Here is a 16,553-nt window from a genome sequence, read left to right as displayed (position 1 = left end):
GTGGCTGCTGCCACCTCCCCTCGGCCCCGAAGGGCTCCCAGAGGCTGTGTCACCATCCTCCAGCCCACCTGTGCTTGCTCTGGCCCAGCGCTCCCTGGGTTTCCCTTCAACCCCCCCCCATGAGGTGTCTCGGTCCCCATCCTGGCCCCAAACACACCCAGAGCTCACAACTCCATCTGTGAACCAGGCAGCTGGTAAAGCCGATGCTGAATAATTCTCCATCGAACGAAGGGAACTATTTTAAACCTGCGTGCCAGACGCCACCTCCGCCCCACCACCCTTCAAGGCAGCAAGGAATCCACGGGGACACCTCTTTTGGGGTGGGGGTCCAGGAGATGGAGGGTCCTGCTGCACACACAGGTCTGAGAGGGCCACGAGATCCAGGGATCAGCCCCAAAATGCATCCCTAGATCTGGTCCAAGCAGCTTCAAGGCTGCATGATAAAGCCTGGCTTAGAGGAGCGTTGCCAGCACTTGGCAGCGTCATCAGTGTCACAACCTCGACAGTTCTCAGCAGCGGGATGGAGTCAGGCTGCTCATCCCAGTGACCCTGGGGAAGAGACTGGGGGGGACCGTCCCCACCTTGTACCCTGGCCAGGGGCTCCCAGCACCCCCAGGGCACCGTGTGTCCCCCCCCGGGGCTGTATCCCCGACAGAGGGGCGGTGAGGCGGGATGTGCCGCGTCCCCATGGAACGGTTTGTGTGTTTCTTTTTTAATTACAGTTTTAATCTCACAGTCGGTAGCATTACATGAGAATAAAGCACTGGACAGGACTGGAAAAAAAGGCCTCTGGAGACAGCATGCAAACATTGCAACGAGTTTAAAGCAAAACAACCCAAAGAAAATAAAAAAAGCATCTCGTGGGGACGTGGCCGCGCTCTCCCGACCGGGCGGCGGGTCCGGCGTCTCCTTGAACCATCACTTCTGTCGCTGGGGTTTCCTTTTCGTGTGTCCGTTTCATTGGCTTATTTATTTTATTATTATTCTTCTTTTATTAACCTTCTTCTTTTTTTTTTTTATTTTTTTTTCTTCTTTTAATTACATTAAAAAATAAGATTCGTACTTTAGCAAAACGCCCGGCGCTCAGCTGGGCCCTGCTTGAAATAATAAAAAAACCGACAAAAAAAATGACAAAAAAAAAAACACCCCCAAAAATTAAAAAAAAAAAAAAAAAAAAGAGCCTGGGAGACCCAAAAAAACCCCAAACCGAACCCCAAAATCTGCCAAAAAAAAATAAAAATAAAAATAATTAAAAAAAAAAAGACTGATTTGGAAGTTTGGAAGCAACCAGGAGATTTGGGGAGGTGTGGAAACACCCCCAGGGCTCCCTCCTGGCCGCTCCTGGCGGTGGGGCCGGGCAGGGGGGCTGCCCCAACCCCGGCGCGTCCCCCCCAAGCCAGCGCGGGTCCCCTGCGGCTGCCGGGGCGGGCGAGCCCCCCCTCCCCTCACAGGTAGAGCTCCTTCTCTTTGATATGCACTAGCTGTTCGCGGAGCTGGTGGAAGGACGGCCGGTGGTTGGGGTCCAGGGTCCAGCACTTCTTCATCACCTCGTAAACGACGGCTGGGCAACCGTCGGGGGCATCCATCTTATAGCCCTTCTCCACGCGGGGCACCACGTCCTTCAGGGGCTGGGTGGGGACGACAGGGAGGGGGGTCAGGGTGGTTCCCCCCCCAAAAAAAAACCCAGCCAGGGGTGGTCCTCACTTACGATTCTCGGATAAGGCACTCGCCCGAAGGAGTAGATTTCCCAGAGGAGGATCCCAAAGCTCCACACGTCCGACTTGGTGGAGAATTTCTGGGATTGGGGGGGGAAGAAAAGCTCCGTGAGTGGGTACAGGTAGGGATGGGGTGGGGGGGGGCAGCAGATCTTCCCTCACCCTCAGGGCAGATGTTTTTCTGCGGGGTCAGACAGAGGGAAGTGGGGATGGACTTGATGGTCTTAAAGGTCTTTTCCAACCAAAACTATTCTGTGATTCCAAACCTGGGCTGTGTCCCCTTCCCCCCAGCACAGAGACCCTCCACTCACCTTTTCTCTAAGTGCTTCTGGTGCCGTCCACTTCACCGGCAGCTTCCCCGTGTCCTGCGTGGAGGAGGCTTCCTTGGTCAGCCCGAAATCGCTGACCTTCGCGATATTGTCCTCCGAGACCAGGACGTTCCTCGCCGCCAGGTCTCGGTGGACAAAGTTGTTGGCTTCCAGGTACTCCATGGCTTCACAGACGTCTCTGGTTGGGGTGGGAGGAGAAGAGGCTTAGCCAGGTGGCCCCCAAACGCTGGTGGATGCGGGTCAGGGTGGTGGGCACGGCCAACCCTTGGTGCCGTACTTACAAGGAGAACTTGAGCAGGCAGTCTGCACCGAGGACCGACCGCCCGCGCGACCGCAGGTAGTCTACTAGGCTGCCCTGGAGGGATGGAGAGGGATGGTGCCATCAGGGTCAGCATCCCACCTGCTTCCCACTCCCACGTGGGGCAGGACCTGGGGGCAATGTCCCTCCCTCGGAGCCAGCAATGCCACCCCTGAACATCATGGTGGCCCCAGGGAGATGCCACCCAAGCTGGTATGACCCAGCTGGCTCTGCCAGGGTGAAGCCCTGAGACCCTGTGGGGATGTGAAGGAGGCAGAGCGGGTGCCCGCGGAGGGGGTCTCACCTTGGCCATGTACTCGGTGACGATGTAAAGGCCGCTCTTCTCCTCCACGATCACCCCCAGGAGCTGCACCAGGTTGCTGTGTCGGAGCTGCCTGCGCGGCGCAGGAGGGCTCAGGGCAGGGTTTGGGGGAGAAGGGGGGGGTTCCCACGGTCCCCACGGGGCATCAGGGACCACATATGGATGGAGGTGCCCCCCAGCTCCCGTTGCCCCCCTCCCGGTAACACTCACGTCATCACCGACGCCTCCGCCAGGAAGGCTTGCGCTGTGGCGTCGTTTTTAATGCACTTCACGGCGACTTTGTTCCCTCGGTAATCCCCCAGCATCACGTCTGCGGGCCAGGAAAGACAGGCACGGGAGGTGCTGGGAAGCATCCCGGCCTCTCGGGACCCCCCCATCACCCCGGGGGGGCTGCAGAGGAGCCCCCCCACCCCTTAGGGCCACCACAGCGTTGGGGACGCAGCGCTCACCTCCAAATTCCCCTTTGCCGATGATCTGCAGCAACTTGAGGTCCTTCATGTTGAGGGCCCAGCCGCCTGCGGGGAGGGGTTAAAAGGAGAGTGAGGGGGGTCTGGGGGGGTCCCCAGGAGCTGGGGAAGGGCCACGGCCACTCACTGCGGGAGAACTCGTCCTGCGCTGCCACCGTCCCCTCCATCACCTTCGGTTTGATGAGGCGGGTGCAGAGCCCGTCCGCGTCCGTGGTGTAATGCTGGGGTGGGGGGGGAAGGGGTGGGTGAGAGGCAGAGCTGCTGCGGGGGTGTCAGGGTCAGTAGGGACGGGTGGCGGTGCGGGGGTGACACCCTGGGGTGGGGGGGTCCCCGCCAAGGCGATGCCGGGCTCTGGGATCCCACCAGGTGGCAGCACGAGGCCGCAGATGGGACCAGCGGGGGCTTGGGGGGGTCCTGTCCCCTCCTCCTGGTCCCTCCATCCCCTGCGCATCCTGCCCTGCCCACCCAGCCACCCCCTTCATCCTACCCCTGTCCCCCTGCTTGCCCCAGGGGTCTGTCCCCAGGAGCCCCAACCCACGAGAGCAGCAGAGAAGGTCCCACCAGCTCCTGGGCTCCAGACCTGCAGCCCCACAGGCTTTGACCCCTATGTCCCCCCACCTCCAGATCTCAAATCTATAATCCCCAGGGTGGCCAAGGGGGACAGGAGCGGTGGCAGCTCCCTTGGGCAGGCGAGATCTCACCTCCACCAGCTGCATGAGGTTTTCGAAGTAGACCTCCTCGTCGATGCTCAGCTTGCTGGAGGAGTAGATGATGCGGTAGTGCTCCACCTTCCCCTCGCAGCTGACGCACAGGGTGTAGTCCCCAGGGTAGTTGGTGCTCTCCCGCACCAAGAACAGCCCCGTCTCGGGTGGGTACAGCAGCCGCTCCGCCTGCTCCCGCGTGATCTTCCCGTGAAACCACCTGCGAGGGGACACAGAGGGTACGTCAAGGACCGGGGATGCGCTGGCCCAAGGGTCCCGTGGGGCCAGGGAGCTGTGGGCAGGGTGATGGGGACGTGGAGCAGCCTCAACCCCTGCCTGCACAGGGCCAGCTTGCCCGTGCTCCTCCTTGCTCCCCTCACCCACCCCACAACACGGCTCCTTCCACCGCGTCCTGCTCCCCAGCCCTGGGCTCAGCCCCTCCGCACACCCTTGGGGGCCTCCTCCCCACGGCAGCCCCGGCTCCTCCAGGCTGGGGGTTGCTGGTGGCTCTGGGATGCAGCAGGGACACCAACACCATCTCTCCATCCATCTGCCCACCTATCCACTATCCTTCCCATACAGACCCTGTTCCTACCCCGCTTCTTTCTCCCAGCACCCTTTACAACCCCACTTTGGGTAAAAGACCCATTTTGAAACGCCATCCCCCCACCCATCACCTTCCCAGCTCTGCAGGCAGCTCCAAGGTGCTCAGAGCTTTCCCCAGCAGTAGCGGATCCCAAACCAGTGCCGCTGGGAAAGCCCCAGCCCCTGCCCTTCCTGCCTTCAACCTCTCTAAGGATCTTGCTTCTGTTGGACACGGGGTCAACCAGGTCTTTGGTCTGACACAGCGGGGATGCTCCGGACCAAGCCAGCTCCCCCCAAATCCACCTCGGTGGCATCCCCCAGGAGCGACAACGGGGTCCTCGGTGGGTACTCACGGCATGAGGCTGAGCTTGATCCCAGCTTTCACTCCTTCCCGCTTCTGCACGTAGTTAGCGGGGATGATGCCCTCCCGGCCCACCTTGTTCTTCGCCTTGTACCAGTTGGGATCCTGCGGGGACGACGGGGATGTCACGATGAGCCCATGGTCCCCGGAGATGGTGGCACTCCACCACAGCCACCAAAGGAACCCAGGGGGTGTCAGGGATGCCCCTCCTTTCCCAGCCAGCAACCGCAAGCCTCTCCCCTCCATCCTCTGCCTCCCAGGAGGCGCTTACATTTCGGAGGAACCTTAACTAACGAGGCTGTGAATTAATTAACCGAGCGCATGGCCCCATTCCTGCCCCGTTGGCTCTGCAGGACTTCCAGTGGGACACGGGGATCCCCACCGGTGTCGCGGGATGCAGGGATGCTCCCGGCACCCCGTGGAGATCCCAGCAGGGATGCAGCAGCTGGGGGGGACGCGGGGAGGCGATGGCCTTACCTTGGTGACAGCGACAATGGTGAGGACGTCTCCTTTGCTGAAGGGCAGGTCCTGCTCGGCGGTACCGTGGAAGTTGTACTTGGCGATACATTCTGTACCGGACGGCCAAACGGCCTGGCGAGGAGAGGGGGACGGCGTCAGGGACATCTCATCCCCCCCCCAAACCGCCCTGACCCACGGGGACCCCCCCACAGGCACCTGTCCCTCTGATGCAGACCCAACCCACTAAACCAGTAGTAATTTGGGGGATTTTTGGCAGCAGGGGGGGCTCAGACAGTGTTTTTTGGCTGGGATGGGGGACACACACAAACCCGCAGGTCCCCACGGTGCTGGGCTGTTGCAAGGACACAGGGACAAGTGTCCCCATGTCCCTCCTCAGCCCTGGGGCCAGCTCTGAAGCAGATGGAGAAGCTGGAGAGCCTGCTCCGTCCCTGCCTCCCCACCCGGCGCTCACCTGCATCCCTGACATCTTCTCAGGAGGTTGGCGGGGGGTGAATCTCACAGGGGGGACACGTCACTTGGTACCATGAGACCTGGAGAGGGGGAAAGGACGACTGAGAACCGGGCAGGGCGGGGAGGGCTGCGTAAGGACAATGTGTGGGAAGCAGCCCCCCTCAAAGGATGCTCCTGGGGCCACGCGAGCATCTCTCCTGTCACCAAGAAGGGAACAGGTCCTGTCCGAGGCGCCGCTTCCAAAATCCCCCCCGCCTCATCCCACTAAGCCTCCTCCGCCCACCCCTGGGGGCTGCCAGCAAGGCGGTTCGTGGGCCCTGCAGCACCCAGGGGGGAAACTGAGGCACGGGGTGGCGAGGGGATCCGGCCAGCGAGGAGCAGCTCCCCCAAGCCCCAGGCTCACACCCAGGCCACCATCCTACTCCCTTCCCCAGCAGCACCGGGGGCTGCACGGCTGCAGCCCCGCTCTCCCACGGCGCCTGATGAGCCACGTGTGGAAACACCCAGCCCTGGGATCCAAAAGAAATAAAATAAATCTGTTTCCTGCAGGATCAAACCCAGGGACACAGCAGCTCCCGCCGGCTCCCGAACCCCAGGGGGATGCACTGACCGTGCTCCCCCTCGGCAGCACCCCGAGGCCCCGGGCTGGGTCGCATCCTGCCCCGGCGCGTGGGAGGGGAACAAACCCAGCTTTATTCTCGCTGCTTTGACCCCCGGGGAAGAGATGAAGTCACCGGCCCCGGCATCAAACCCGGCTTTCTTGGGCCGGGGCGCTGGGGTCGCGCCAGGCGGGGGGCACGGAGCGGGATACGGGCAGGGCATCCCTGCCCGTGCACCCCGAAAACCACCCGGGTATTTCTTAACCCATCGGCATCGACTCGGGGCCACCAGCGGCCATCGCTCCCCAGCCCCGCTGTCAGCAGCTCAAAATATTTTGGGAAGGAGGAACTGAAACGAGGGGCAAGGCCAGCCGAGACGGGAGGAGGAAGAAGATAAGGGGCAGAACCATGGGGAGGAAGAGAGCGGGTGCGAACGGGGCCCCGTTTCCACCGCAGCCATGCCCGGACCCCGCCGGAAAAGGCGTCACGCTGCCGCCACCTCCCTCACCTTCCCCCCAGAGCGGGGACACGCCACGAGTCACTTCGGTTTTGGTATCAGAAAGGAGAAACCGAGGCTCAGACACTCACCCTAAGGACAGAGTTTGGGGACCTGAAGCTGAGCACCAGGGTTTTCAGTGAAGCCCGTCACCGCAGCGTCTGGGCCCCGTGTGTCAGCTTGGTTTTCTTCCCAGCCAGCCCTGAGGCTGTTGATGAAGAAAAGCCTCTCGAGACAGCACCCAAACCCAACTTGATGGCATCTGCGAGCCCGGGGATGCTGCCACGGAGGTGGCGCGGACTCAAGGGAGGGTGGATGATGCTGGACCGGAGAGCACCAGCCGGGAACGCGGCCCCCTGAAACATCCCCGCCTCAAACCCTCTTGGTTTTCAAGCTGATTTTTGGTTAAATCCTGAATTTACACCCGGCGTGGAGCAAAAATTTCAGCAAAGGGTCCTGATTCCTCCAGTCCAAGCAAAATAGGGAATAAACTACACCCCTCCATCAGTCCCTGGAGGCCAAAGGCTGCAAAGAGCCAGTTTAAGAGCAAGTTCCCCTGTGTCCCCGCAGAGGGAATGTCCCACTGCCGGGGTTTTCGGCCCCGTTCCCCACCCGGCACCCCGTGGGGACGCCGAGCAGGAGCCGGCCCAGGGTATTGCTCAAGGAGCAGCTCAGCCCCAAAGCGCCGAGTCAGCGTTTCACACCGGCCGAGCGCTCCGCCGCCGCTGTTTTAAAATAACCAAAGGAGGAAAAAAAAGCAGCAGGATGGAGGTTTCGGCTGAGACGTGACCCCAGAGCCCACTGGAGCTGCGCTGGGATGCCGGGGAGCATCACCTGGGATGCCCAGGGGTCCGCAGCCCTTCTGGAGGCTGGAAAAGCCCCTTTCCCCCACTCCTAAGAGCCAGATCCTTCCAATCCCGAAGGCCAGTTGTTTGGGCTTTCAGCTCACGAATGTCACTGGCGTTTCTGTTTTATAAATGTGGAGAGGATACAAAATTGATAGCTTGCCTCTGGGCTTTTGAGCCTTTATAAAGAGTATTTTTTCCTTCTCTTTTAAAAAAGAGGAAACTGTCCCGGCAAACCCTGCCAAGAGGAACACGCTCCAGCCAGTCCCAGCATTTTTACCTTCCCAGATTGTGGAAATCCATGGCATGGGGCGGTGGCATTGTTATAAATACAGCAACGAGCAATTTCCTTATCGGTTTTACAGGAGGTGGCTAACGGCACCCCTGATCCCCCCCTTCTATATTTCGGCGCAGACCTTCTTCCTTTTAAGCAGCAGCCTGATTTTTTTTCTGGTTGTTTGTTTTTTTTCCTCAATCGTTACCTAATTTCTACCTCAAAGCCCAGGCTTTCCGAAGAGGAGGAAACCACACGTCCCCGAGAGCACCGAGCTGCGGGGCCGCTGCCAACTGGCCCCCCAAAGGCACCCGCCGCCTGCGGTGGCCTCATGTGACAGCCAGCGTCACCTGCCGTTACCCAGGCCGGCCCTAACCTCGTGCCGCCTTCGCTTCCGCCACCGGGGCTCATCCCTACGGGATGCCGGGGTCGGGAGAAGGATGCGGTGATGCCGGCGCGGATGCAGAGCCTGAAGGCAGCAGCATCCCTCGCCTTCCCCGCCGGAGAGCTCCAGGAAAACACCCGTATGGTCCCTTTCCTCCTAAAGCAGAGGCGCTTCCCCAAGGAGGATGCGTAGCAGGTTGGAAAAAAAATAAAATAATAATTCAAAAAGCAGCCTGGGAGCAGCGCAAGCAACTCAGCACCCTCCGCCCGAGCATCCTTCGAGCCCAGGGCACCCCGGTGAGGAACCTCAGCCCGACGCTGCGCCCCGGGAAGGGCCGGGGCACGTGCTGGTCACCACCGGCTCTCTCCGAGCCCTTCTCCTGGATTTCCCTCCGGGAAGCCCAGCTTGATGGCCGAGAGCAAAGCCCCAAGCTGTCCGCGAAGGTGGGCAAAGCAAATACCTTTGCCACCCTGATAATTCCACCGGCGAAACGAGTCGGGGGAAACTTTTCCTCTCATTAATCCCCAGCATTTCCTCCTCCTGCCAAAATCGTTCTGGGCCAAACCCGCAGGCAGGCTGGGAACGGCGCCCAGGGGGCATTTTGGGACCCCCAAGCCGAAGAGCACCGGTACCATGGGACGGGTTGGGGGAAAGACGCCGCATTTCCATTTCGAACCCAATTAGCCGGAGGGAAACGAGGCGCAGACCCTGCCCAGCACCAGCTAAGGATGACTCTGTTTTAAAGTAAAGTTTAGATGCCGATGGTAGGAAAGCTTCATTCCCGTCGGAAACGTGCAGGCTCCATCTGCATCCATCCATCTCGCCCTCACCGAAACGTCTCCCAGCGCTCAACCCCACTTTCTTTAAACTTCAAAAACAAAAAAAAAAAACAAAACCCAACCCCAAAACAGACAACATCCTCGCTCTCTCCAAAAGATCTTATCGCCTGTTATTACAAGTAACACCTACGATTACTCTAATCGAAAGGAAAACGCTCCTCCTTTATCTCATCAGCGAGCTGGCTGCGCTCGCAGTGGGGCTTTCGCTGCCGCTCCCCCGGCCCAGCCTCCACAGGGTGCCCTGCTGGGGGAAAGGGGGGGTCCTTCCTTTTTTGGGGGGGTTTCTTTTTCTTTTTTTAAAAAGAAAAAGAGAAGGTGATGCTGTTCAAACCACAGAAGGTGCCTGGGGGATAGTCGGAGGCAGGTGGAGGCCTGGAGAGATGCTGCTCCCGGTCTCCCCATCACAGAGAGGTTTTCCTGGTCCTTCTCCTCTTACCTACAAAAAAACCTCATCGGGATGATTTTCCCCACCTCGTTACCCCACAAATCACCCTGGCACCCCCTTCCCACGTCCCGGAGGGTGTCAGGGCATCCCTGGGGATGGGCACGTGGCGTGGCTGCTGGTGAAGCCGCCCCGGCGCGGGCTCGGGGCACGCCGGGATGCGGTTGAAAGGGTTTTTTTTTTGCAAACACCCACCCAAAGCTGACAAGACAAGGGGGGAGGCAGCAGTCGTGGGGCAAAGCACACCCCAAACTCCCGGGGTTCATGAGGACAGCATCCCGGGGGGCTTCTTCCAGTGCTGCTCCCCACGAGGCCTTGCTTCATCCCCACCGACGCTCAGTGAGGGATGGGAGGATGAGGAGCTCCTGGGGATGCTCCCGAAACCTTCTGCATCCCTCCGCCGTGCTCCCACGGAGCTCATCGGCCGCTCAGGGTCGGGACAGGCTCCTGCGGGGGGCCGGTGGGAACAAACCCCATGGGAGCGTTGGGGGCGAGATCCCCTCTGCCCGGGGAGGAAGGCAGCCATCCCCTTCCTCCCGTTCCCCGGCCCTCGCATCTTTGATTGTAATTTTTTTTTAACTATTTTTTTTTCCCCCCACACCATGGCACGGCCCCTTTCGCTCTCGATAAACCCACGAGCAACAGCCGTGGCTATAAATAACCCGTCACCGCCTTATTGACCAAAAAAAAAAAAAAAAATTAATTAAAAAAAAAAAAAAATCGCTGCCAGCCCCTTTTGACACCCAGCCCGAGCTGAGCTCCCTCCTTCCGCCCCAACCGCTCTCAAAAACCCCGCCAGCACCTCGGGGCTCGGCCTCACGGTACCCGACCGGCCCCGGCCTTTGTATGGGCTGCGTTGGGGCGGGGGGATGCGGTGGCGGCCCCTCGCCGGGCAGCGGGGCTGGCGGTGAGGCGGCAGGAGAGGGGGATGCTGCCGGGGTCCCTGCCCTGGCTGGATGCGGCCCCCCCGGCTGGGGGTGACGGGGTCCCTGGGGACAGCGGCTGGGCAGAAGCGGCCCGGGATGGGGTGACCCAGCAGGACAAGCGGCGCGGAGGCGGCCGGACCCCCCCCTCCCCGCCCCGCATCCATCCCGCGGCCCCGGCCCGCCCCGCAGGCCCCATTGTCTGCGCTCCGCCGTCCTCCCGGCCCCGCTGCCCGCCGCCGCGGGGTGCGCGGAGGGGCCGCTGCCCCCAGACGCGGGGGGATGCGGGGTGGGGCGGAGCAGCAGCCCCCCCCCCGGGGCCTCCCCCCGGTTCCCGGGGCAGCGGGGGTCCCCGGCACGGTGCTCGGTACTCACCTCCCTCCGGGCAGGGGGCTCAGCCCGCCGCCGGCTGCTCCATGCGGCGCTGCCGGGGGCCTCCGGGCTCGGCTGGGCCGGCGGGGAGGGGGGGGGCGCGGGGCAGGGGGGGGGGGGCGGAAGGGGCGGAGGAAGCCGGAGCCGCCGGAGCAGCCGCCCGGTGGGGGCTGAGCCCGGTGCGGCGGGGCGGAAGGGTCCGGGCGGAGGTGAGGGGAGCGGGGGGAGCGGCGCGTCCGCCGCCCGCCTCGGGCCGGGCGAGGGGCGCGGGGTGCGCCCGGGGCGGCGGGGCCTGCTGGAAGGAAGCGGCGCCCGGAATCGGAGCGCCCCGAGCAGCGCGCCTGCGCCGGCACGGCCCGGCCCGGCTCGGCACGGCGCGGCGCGGCGGGGAGCGGCGCGGGGCCGCCACCTGCCGGGGGCCGCCGCGCCACGCCGGGACCCGCAACGGCAACGGGACCGGGACCTGCACCGGCACCGGGACCCGCACCCGCGCCAGGCCGGAACCCGCATCGGCAGCGGCACCGGGGCCCGTACCAGGCCCCGCACCGGCACTGGGACCGGCACCGGGACTCGCACCCGTAACGGTACCCGCACCGAGCCGTGCTGCCCACCCGCATCCCCGGCCCCGCAGCGTCTCCTGGGTTCGTGCATGGACCAGGGGTGTCTGCTCGGGGGATGCTCGCGTGGGAGCAACTTAGTACTGAAATCATATGGAAATAGTACTAAAAGAATGCTAAAATGTGAATAAAACAATAATAATAATAAATAACAAAATGCTAAAATAACAAAACGATCACAAAATAATAATGTAATATAATGTAATATAACGTAATACATAATATAATGTAATATGTTACATGTCATATGTAATATAATGTAATATTCCGTAATGTAACATAATGATAGGATATGATATTATATGATATGACATAATATAGTGTAATATGTAATATAATGTAATATGTAGTATGTAATATGTAATATAATGTAATAGCATAATATAATGATAGGACATGACATGACATGACATAATATAATATAATATATCATATCTAGCTGATTTGTAAGGTCCGTTCCAACCGAAACCATTCTATGATTCTATAATATAATATCAACAGCAAGAAACAACAACAATAATGATGATGATGACGATGATGATGCTAGGGGTGAGGGTGGCGGGGCCCGGCTGCAGCGGGGTGCCCAGGGCCAGCCCCGGCTTGGACACCTCCCCGCTGTCTCCCTCCCTTGCTGGCTGCAGCATCTCAGCACCGTTGGGAGGCCGCAGGGTGCGGGAGGGACGGCAGCACCCCGCTGCAGGCGGCTGCACCCCGCAAGTGAACAGGATGGAAAGAGGGATGGGAGAGAGGAAACAGCGTCTGGGCATCCTGGCACGTTTCCTTGTCTCCTGCCACGCTGCTCCCTTGGGATGCTCAGGTATTGGCTGGGTCCCCAGCGCACCCATCCCCGGGGAAGGGCGCAGGCTCGTGGGTGCTGGGGCAGGGACCCCCTTTGCGTGGACAGGCCACGCCGGCCGCGGGCTGCTCGGTGCCTCGCCACACCGAGGGGGTTGTCACTTCCTGCCCCGGCGCTGCCGCCGCCATGTACGGCAAAGCAGGAAGCCCGGGCACGGGCCTCCCTCCGCTTTTTGGCTACCTCTCACCTCTCCCCGTGCTTCGGCATCCCCCCGCCGAGGTGCTGGTGACCAGAAACCCAGGGGGGAACGATGCCAGCAGCTCCTCTGAAGGATGTCACTGCGTGGGAAGAGATCGCGGCCGACATCCCTGCATTGAGCGTGATACCCCCAAGGATTTGTGGGGGGTGCAGGAGCCCTTCCCAACCACCAGCCCTCACCTCCGCCCCAATCCTGCTCAAAACCCAAGCCTGAGCCCTGGCCCTGCGTGGCTGGGAGGGGAGGGTGCTCTCCTTGGGCTGAGGGGACGGGCAAGAGGTGATGGAGATGTCTGCGAAGGGGGCGAGGGGACAGAGCCAGGGAGATCCCAGCGGCCAAGGGAGCAGGTTGCAAATCCCGGCTTATTTTTAGGGAGCACATCCTCGCCCCTACAGCGCGTGGGAAAGAGCCTGGGACCCGCTGCTGGAGTCGGGCACCCCAGGGCCTTCGCAGCCCCGAGCTTCCCCCGGGGCCCGGCAGGTTCGTTTGGCAGCGGGGAGGTGGGGAACAGGCTCGTCCTCGCGCAGCCCCAGAGCAGAGCAGGCCTGGGAGGAAACGAAACCAGCTCGTGCATCTGTTTGCACCAGAAATGCACCCGCAGATGCAAGCCCAAACCCACCCACGCATGCACCGATGCACCCACCCGGGCTTGCACACGCATCGACGCACCCGTGCGCGCTCACAAGCACCGAACCCCATCTGGTGAGGAGCCGTGCCCGGTCCCAACTTTTCCCAGTCCATCAGACCTAGGAAGAGGGAAATTCCCCCAACAACTGCACAGCCACGAATGCTCAGAGCTGCTGTCAGGGTTTTTTCTCCATCCCTGAAGCCCCAAGACCATCAGCATCCCCAGGGACGGCTGGAAGTGTGACGCGGGTGATGGTGGCCGAGGCTGGGTCATGCAGGAGACCCGAAGGGGACTCCTCCAGGTGTGGCTCCTGGGATTTCTCCTGGGAAGGCGATGCCCAGGCTGGAGAGCAGGGAAGGATGGGTTTGGCCATGCTGGGAGGAGATGTGGGCAGGCATCTCCTTGCCTTGCACCAGGAGAGGGGGCCCTTCAGCTGGTGGGAATCAGCAAGAAAAGGAAAAATAATACAAAGAAAGAAAAAAAATACAACAGAGGAGGAGCTGAGAATAAAATCCCAAGCGGGTGATATTCCTCTTTGCTGAAGGGAGCAAAGTATGGGTGATAGCCTGCTTTGTCCATCTGCCTCTTCTCTGGTTTAGTCCCCATTGGGCAGCGGGTTTGGTGCCTCGGGGGGATTCAGGCAAGGAAAGGGGAGGGTTGCTGCCTTGGATGCACTAGACAGGGGAGGATCCGCAGGCAGGGGCTGGGAACATCAGAGGAAAGCTGGCGTGAAAGCTCCCGGCTCATTCGACCCTGCAGAATTCACCTTCGAGCTGAAAAAACCCCGAAGGGAACCAGGTTTGGCTGGTTCTGCTGCTCCCAGAGCTACTGGGGTGATGTGGGACGTGGGATGCTCTGCAGAGGGCTTGGTCCCCTCTAGATCCCCCTCCCCAAATGGGCCTCTCCCCAAAAACTCCAAGCAGGGGGAAAACCCTTCGCTCCTACTCGCTCGGCAGCGAAAGGCTCTGGTGGAGGTGCTGTGGCAGATGCCACGGGAGGGCGATCACGTCCCAAACCCAGCGAGAGGGGACAAAAAGGCTTCGGAAGCGTCCGAGTGAGTTAGGATCCTGCCCCTCTCCAGCGCTGCCGGTCAGCCCTGGCTCTGGGGGGCTTCCCCCCAAAACCCCTCTGGGGTGGCGGAGGGCAGCCTCGTGTCAGAGCCCTCCTTTCCAGGGAGGTTTTAATTAAAGCCAAAGGGAGCAGCTTGGGGACGCTGCCCCTCGGCGGGTGGCTTCGCACCTCCAGCGTGGGATCAGGCTGGACCCCCTGCACTGCCCGCGTCCTCCTCCCCGGCACTGGGGGGGGTCAGCACCAGCCCTGCTTTACCTGCCCTGATGGGCTTCAGGGAGCTGATTTTAGGGGCACGAGACTGGAGCGGTCAACTGGGACCTCTTATTATCGGGTCAGTTTGGGGGGGGGGCGTATATGGGGTGAGCTGAGAGCCTGTCCCCTTGTGTGACCCCCCCAGATCTACCCTTGCTCTGTGATAGCCTGTGCTACCCCTGCCACCGGCAGACCCAGCGCCAGCTTTAGGGACATACAGGTGGCTGCCAACCCTGGGCGCATCCCGGCTGTCCGCCGCGCATCCTGCTGCCGAGGCTGGGTCCGGGGAGCACCCGAAAGCCCACAGGATTTTGGCTCATGCTGCTAGCGCTCACGGGACCTGATGTCCCCCAGCTCCACAGGGATATGTCTCCATGGCTGCTCCCCGTCACAAGCCCTGCAGTCCCCTGTCCCCCTCTTTTCTTTCCCCCCATACAAAATCATGCCCATGCCTACGCCGGGGTTGGGGGACAGCCAGGTTTAAGGCCATTCCCTGGAGCCTGGAGCTTTTCTCCAGCAGCCCTTGGTGTGCAGGAGCAGTTATCTCTGCATCTCCGTTCCCTTCCTAACCTGGGGACAAACTCCATCCTTACCCGCTTTCATGTTCTCTGATTAACAGGTACCTTGTACCTCTAATGACACAGGGCAATCGATCAGCCCGAGCACTGTCTCCTTTCCAGAGGAAAGGTGGAGGTGAAGGGTGGGATGAGGAGGAAGGGTTCACACTGACTTGGGAGCCCTCACAACATAGGGGCAGAGCCACGTGCCAGGTTTAACATGTTCAGCTCTGTTGTCTCGAGCTCTCCTACATCCACAGGTCCAGCCTGGATCGAACAGAGGATCAGCATCTTCTCCAACCCACCGCAGAAAGAAACTTTGCCAGGGAAAGGTCCCACTAGCTCCAGTGCCCCAGAAGCTGCTCAGGCTTGGAGGCTGAGCGGAGATTTTCTCCCCCAAAAGGCAGAAACCAACTGTCATCCCCACTGTGAAACAGCTGCTCCTGGGGTTCAAGGCAGGGGGGAGCCTGGCTTTGTCCCAGGAGTGGAGCTGCAAGGAGAAAGGTGGTGTTTGAGGGTTTCCTTCTCCATGGGTGGAAGCTCCCAAGGCCTGATGGTGCAGCAGGGCAAGCGGGACACCACGGCAAAGCCCACCACGCTTAGAGGATCAGCTGCCACCAGCTCAGAGGTAGGTGTGCCCAAAACCACTGGCACAAAGAAGGCACATGTGGCTCAGAAATAGAGTTTGAGGTGTGATCCAGAGCTTTACTTTAAGTTCTAGGGCATCAAGAGATGACATTTTTTTGATGTCAAGGGACTGTCACCAGTGTTGGGGACAAGCAGCAGAAGGGAGACACCCAAGAGTTAATCCCTGTGGGGAGATGATTCCTGATAACAGATCTCACGGGAGAATAAACAAACAGCCAAAGGAAAGAAGTCAGAAATACAGGATGCGCTTTTAACGAGGAGGGTCATTAAGTGTTGGAGCAACTCCCCTCTTCCTTCCACACAGGAGAAAGAGCCACAAGTGGTTCCTCCAGCCCGTTTTGGGGCTGGGTACAGACTTTCCTGGCAAGGAGATGCCACCAGCCCGAATGCCGGCACCAGGCAGGTGTTTTGGCTCAAAGGAGAAGGTGTGCGGCTGCCTGGACCTTTCCTGTCAGGAATGGGGGAGCTGGGAGTGTTCCCCTCTTTGGAAGAGGAGCTGGAGCCCGGCTGCCATGGCTGGTCTGCTGACTCATTTTAAAACCAACAATAAAAGCAATTGGCCATGGGATGATAAAAGTTCCCCTGGCTTATCACTGCCCCCAGTTCCACTAACGAAATCACGGCACTTGCAAGCTACCTGGGGAGTAATTGGAAGGCTTAATTGAGGAAGATCATTAGGGGAAAGACAAAGATAGGGGAGCCAAGTCCCTTACCTACTGTGAGCAACTGGGGCTTTCATGGCAACGGTCGATGGATTTGTTTGTCAGGAGGCAACAGGGAAGAGGAGGAGGTGACACACTAAGATCCTGCACCCCCAAAGGGAGCAGGGTGCCCCCATCCCTTCC

At 60.5% G+C, this 16,553-nt stretch overlaps 1 protein-coding gene across 1 annotated transcript; it reads right to left on the bottom strand.

The window, feature by feature from the left end:
• Positions 1–696: 696 nt before the first annotated feature.
• Positions 697–11,151, bottom strand: CSK (C-terminal Src kinase). The gene is made up of 13 exons (XM_068410943.1): positions 10,887–11,151; positions 5,710–5,788; positions 5,256–5,369; positions 4,771–4,883; positions 3,833–4,052; positions 3,259–3,352; positions 3,114–3,179; positions 2,875–2,974; positions 2,647–2,737; positions 2,326–2,399; positions 2,027–2,222; positions 1,709–1,795; positions 697–1,628 (listed from the first exon to the last, which is right to left on the bottom strand). The coding sequence occupies exons 2-13, from the start codon at positions 5,722–5,724 to the stop codon at positions 1,446–1,448; spliced, it is 1,353 nt and encodes a 450-aa protein (XP_068267044.1). The 5' UTR covers positions 5,725–5,788; positions 10,887–11,151; the 3' UTR covers positions 697–1,445.
• Between the last annotated feature and the right edge of the window lie 5,402 nt (positions 11,152–16,553).

The sequence above is a fragment of the Nyctibius grandis genome, chromosome 11 (genome assembly GCF_013368605.1).
Source record: "Nyctibius grandis isolate bNycGra1 chromosome 11, bNycGra1.pri, whole genome shotgun sequence".
NCBI lineage: Eukaryota > Metazoa > Chordata > Aves > Nyctibiiformes > Nyctibiidae > Nyctibius > Nyctibius grandis.
This window is presented reverse-complemented; position numbering and strand designations above follow the sequence as displayed.

What these genes read in the sequence shown, in the direction of transcription:
- CSK (XM_068410943.1), bottom strand. An exon ending in ATCAAGCTCAGCCTCATGCC is followed by an intron (nt 4,053 to 4,770) that starts GTGAGTACCCAC and finishes GTCCCCTCGCAG; the next exon opens with GTGGTTTCACGGGAAGATCA. An exon ending in CAGAAGCACTTAGAGAAAAG is followed by an intron (nt 1,796 to 2,026) that starts GTGAGTGGAGGG and finishes CCCCAATCCCAG; the next exon opens with AAATTCTCCACCAAGTCGGA.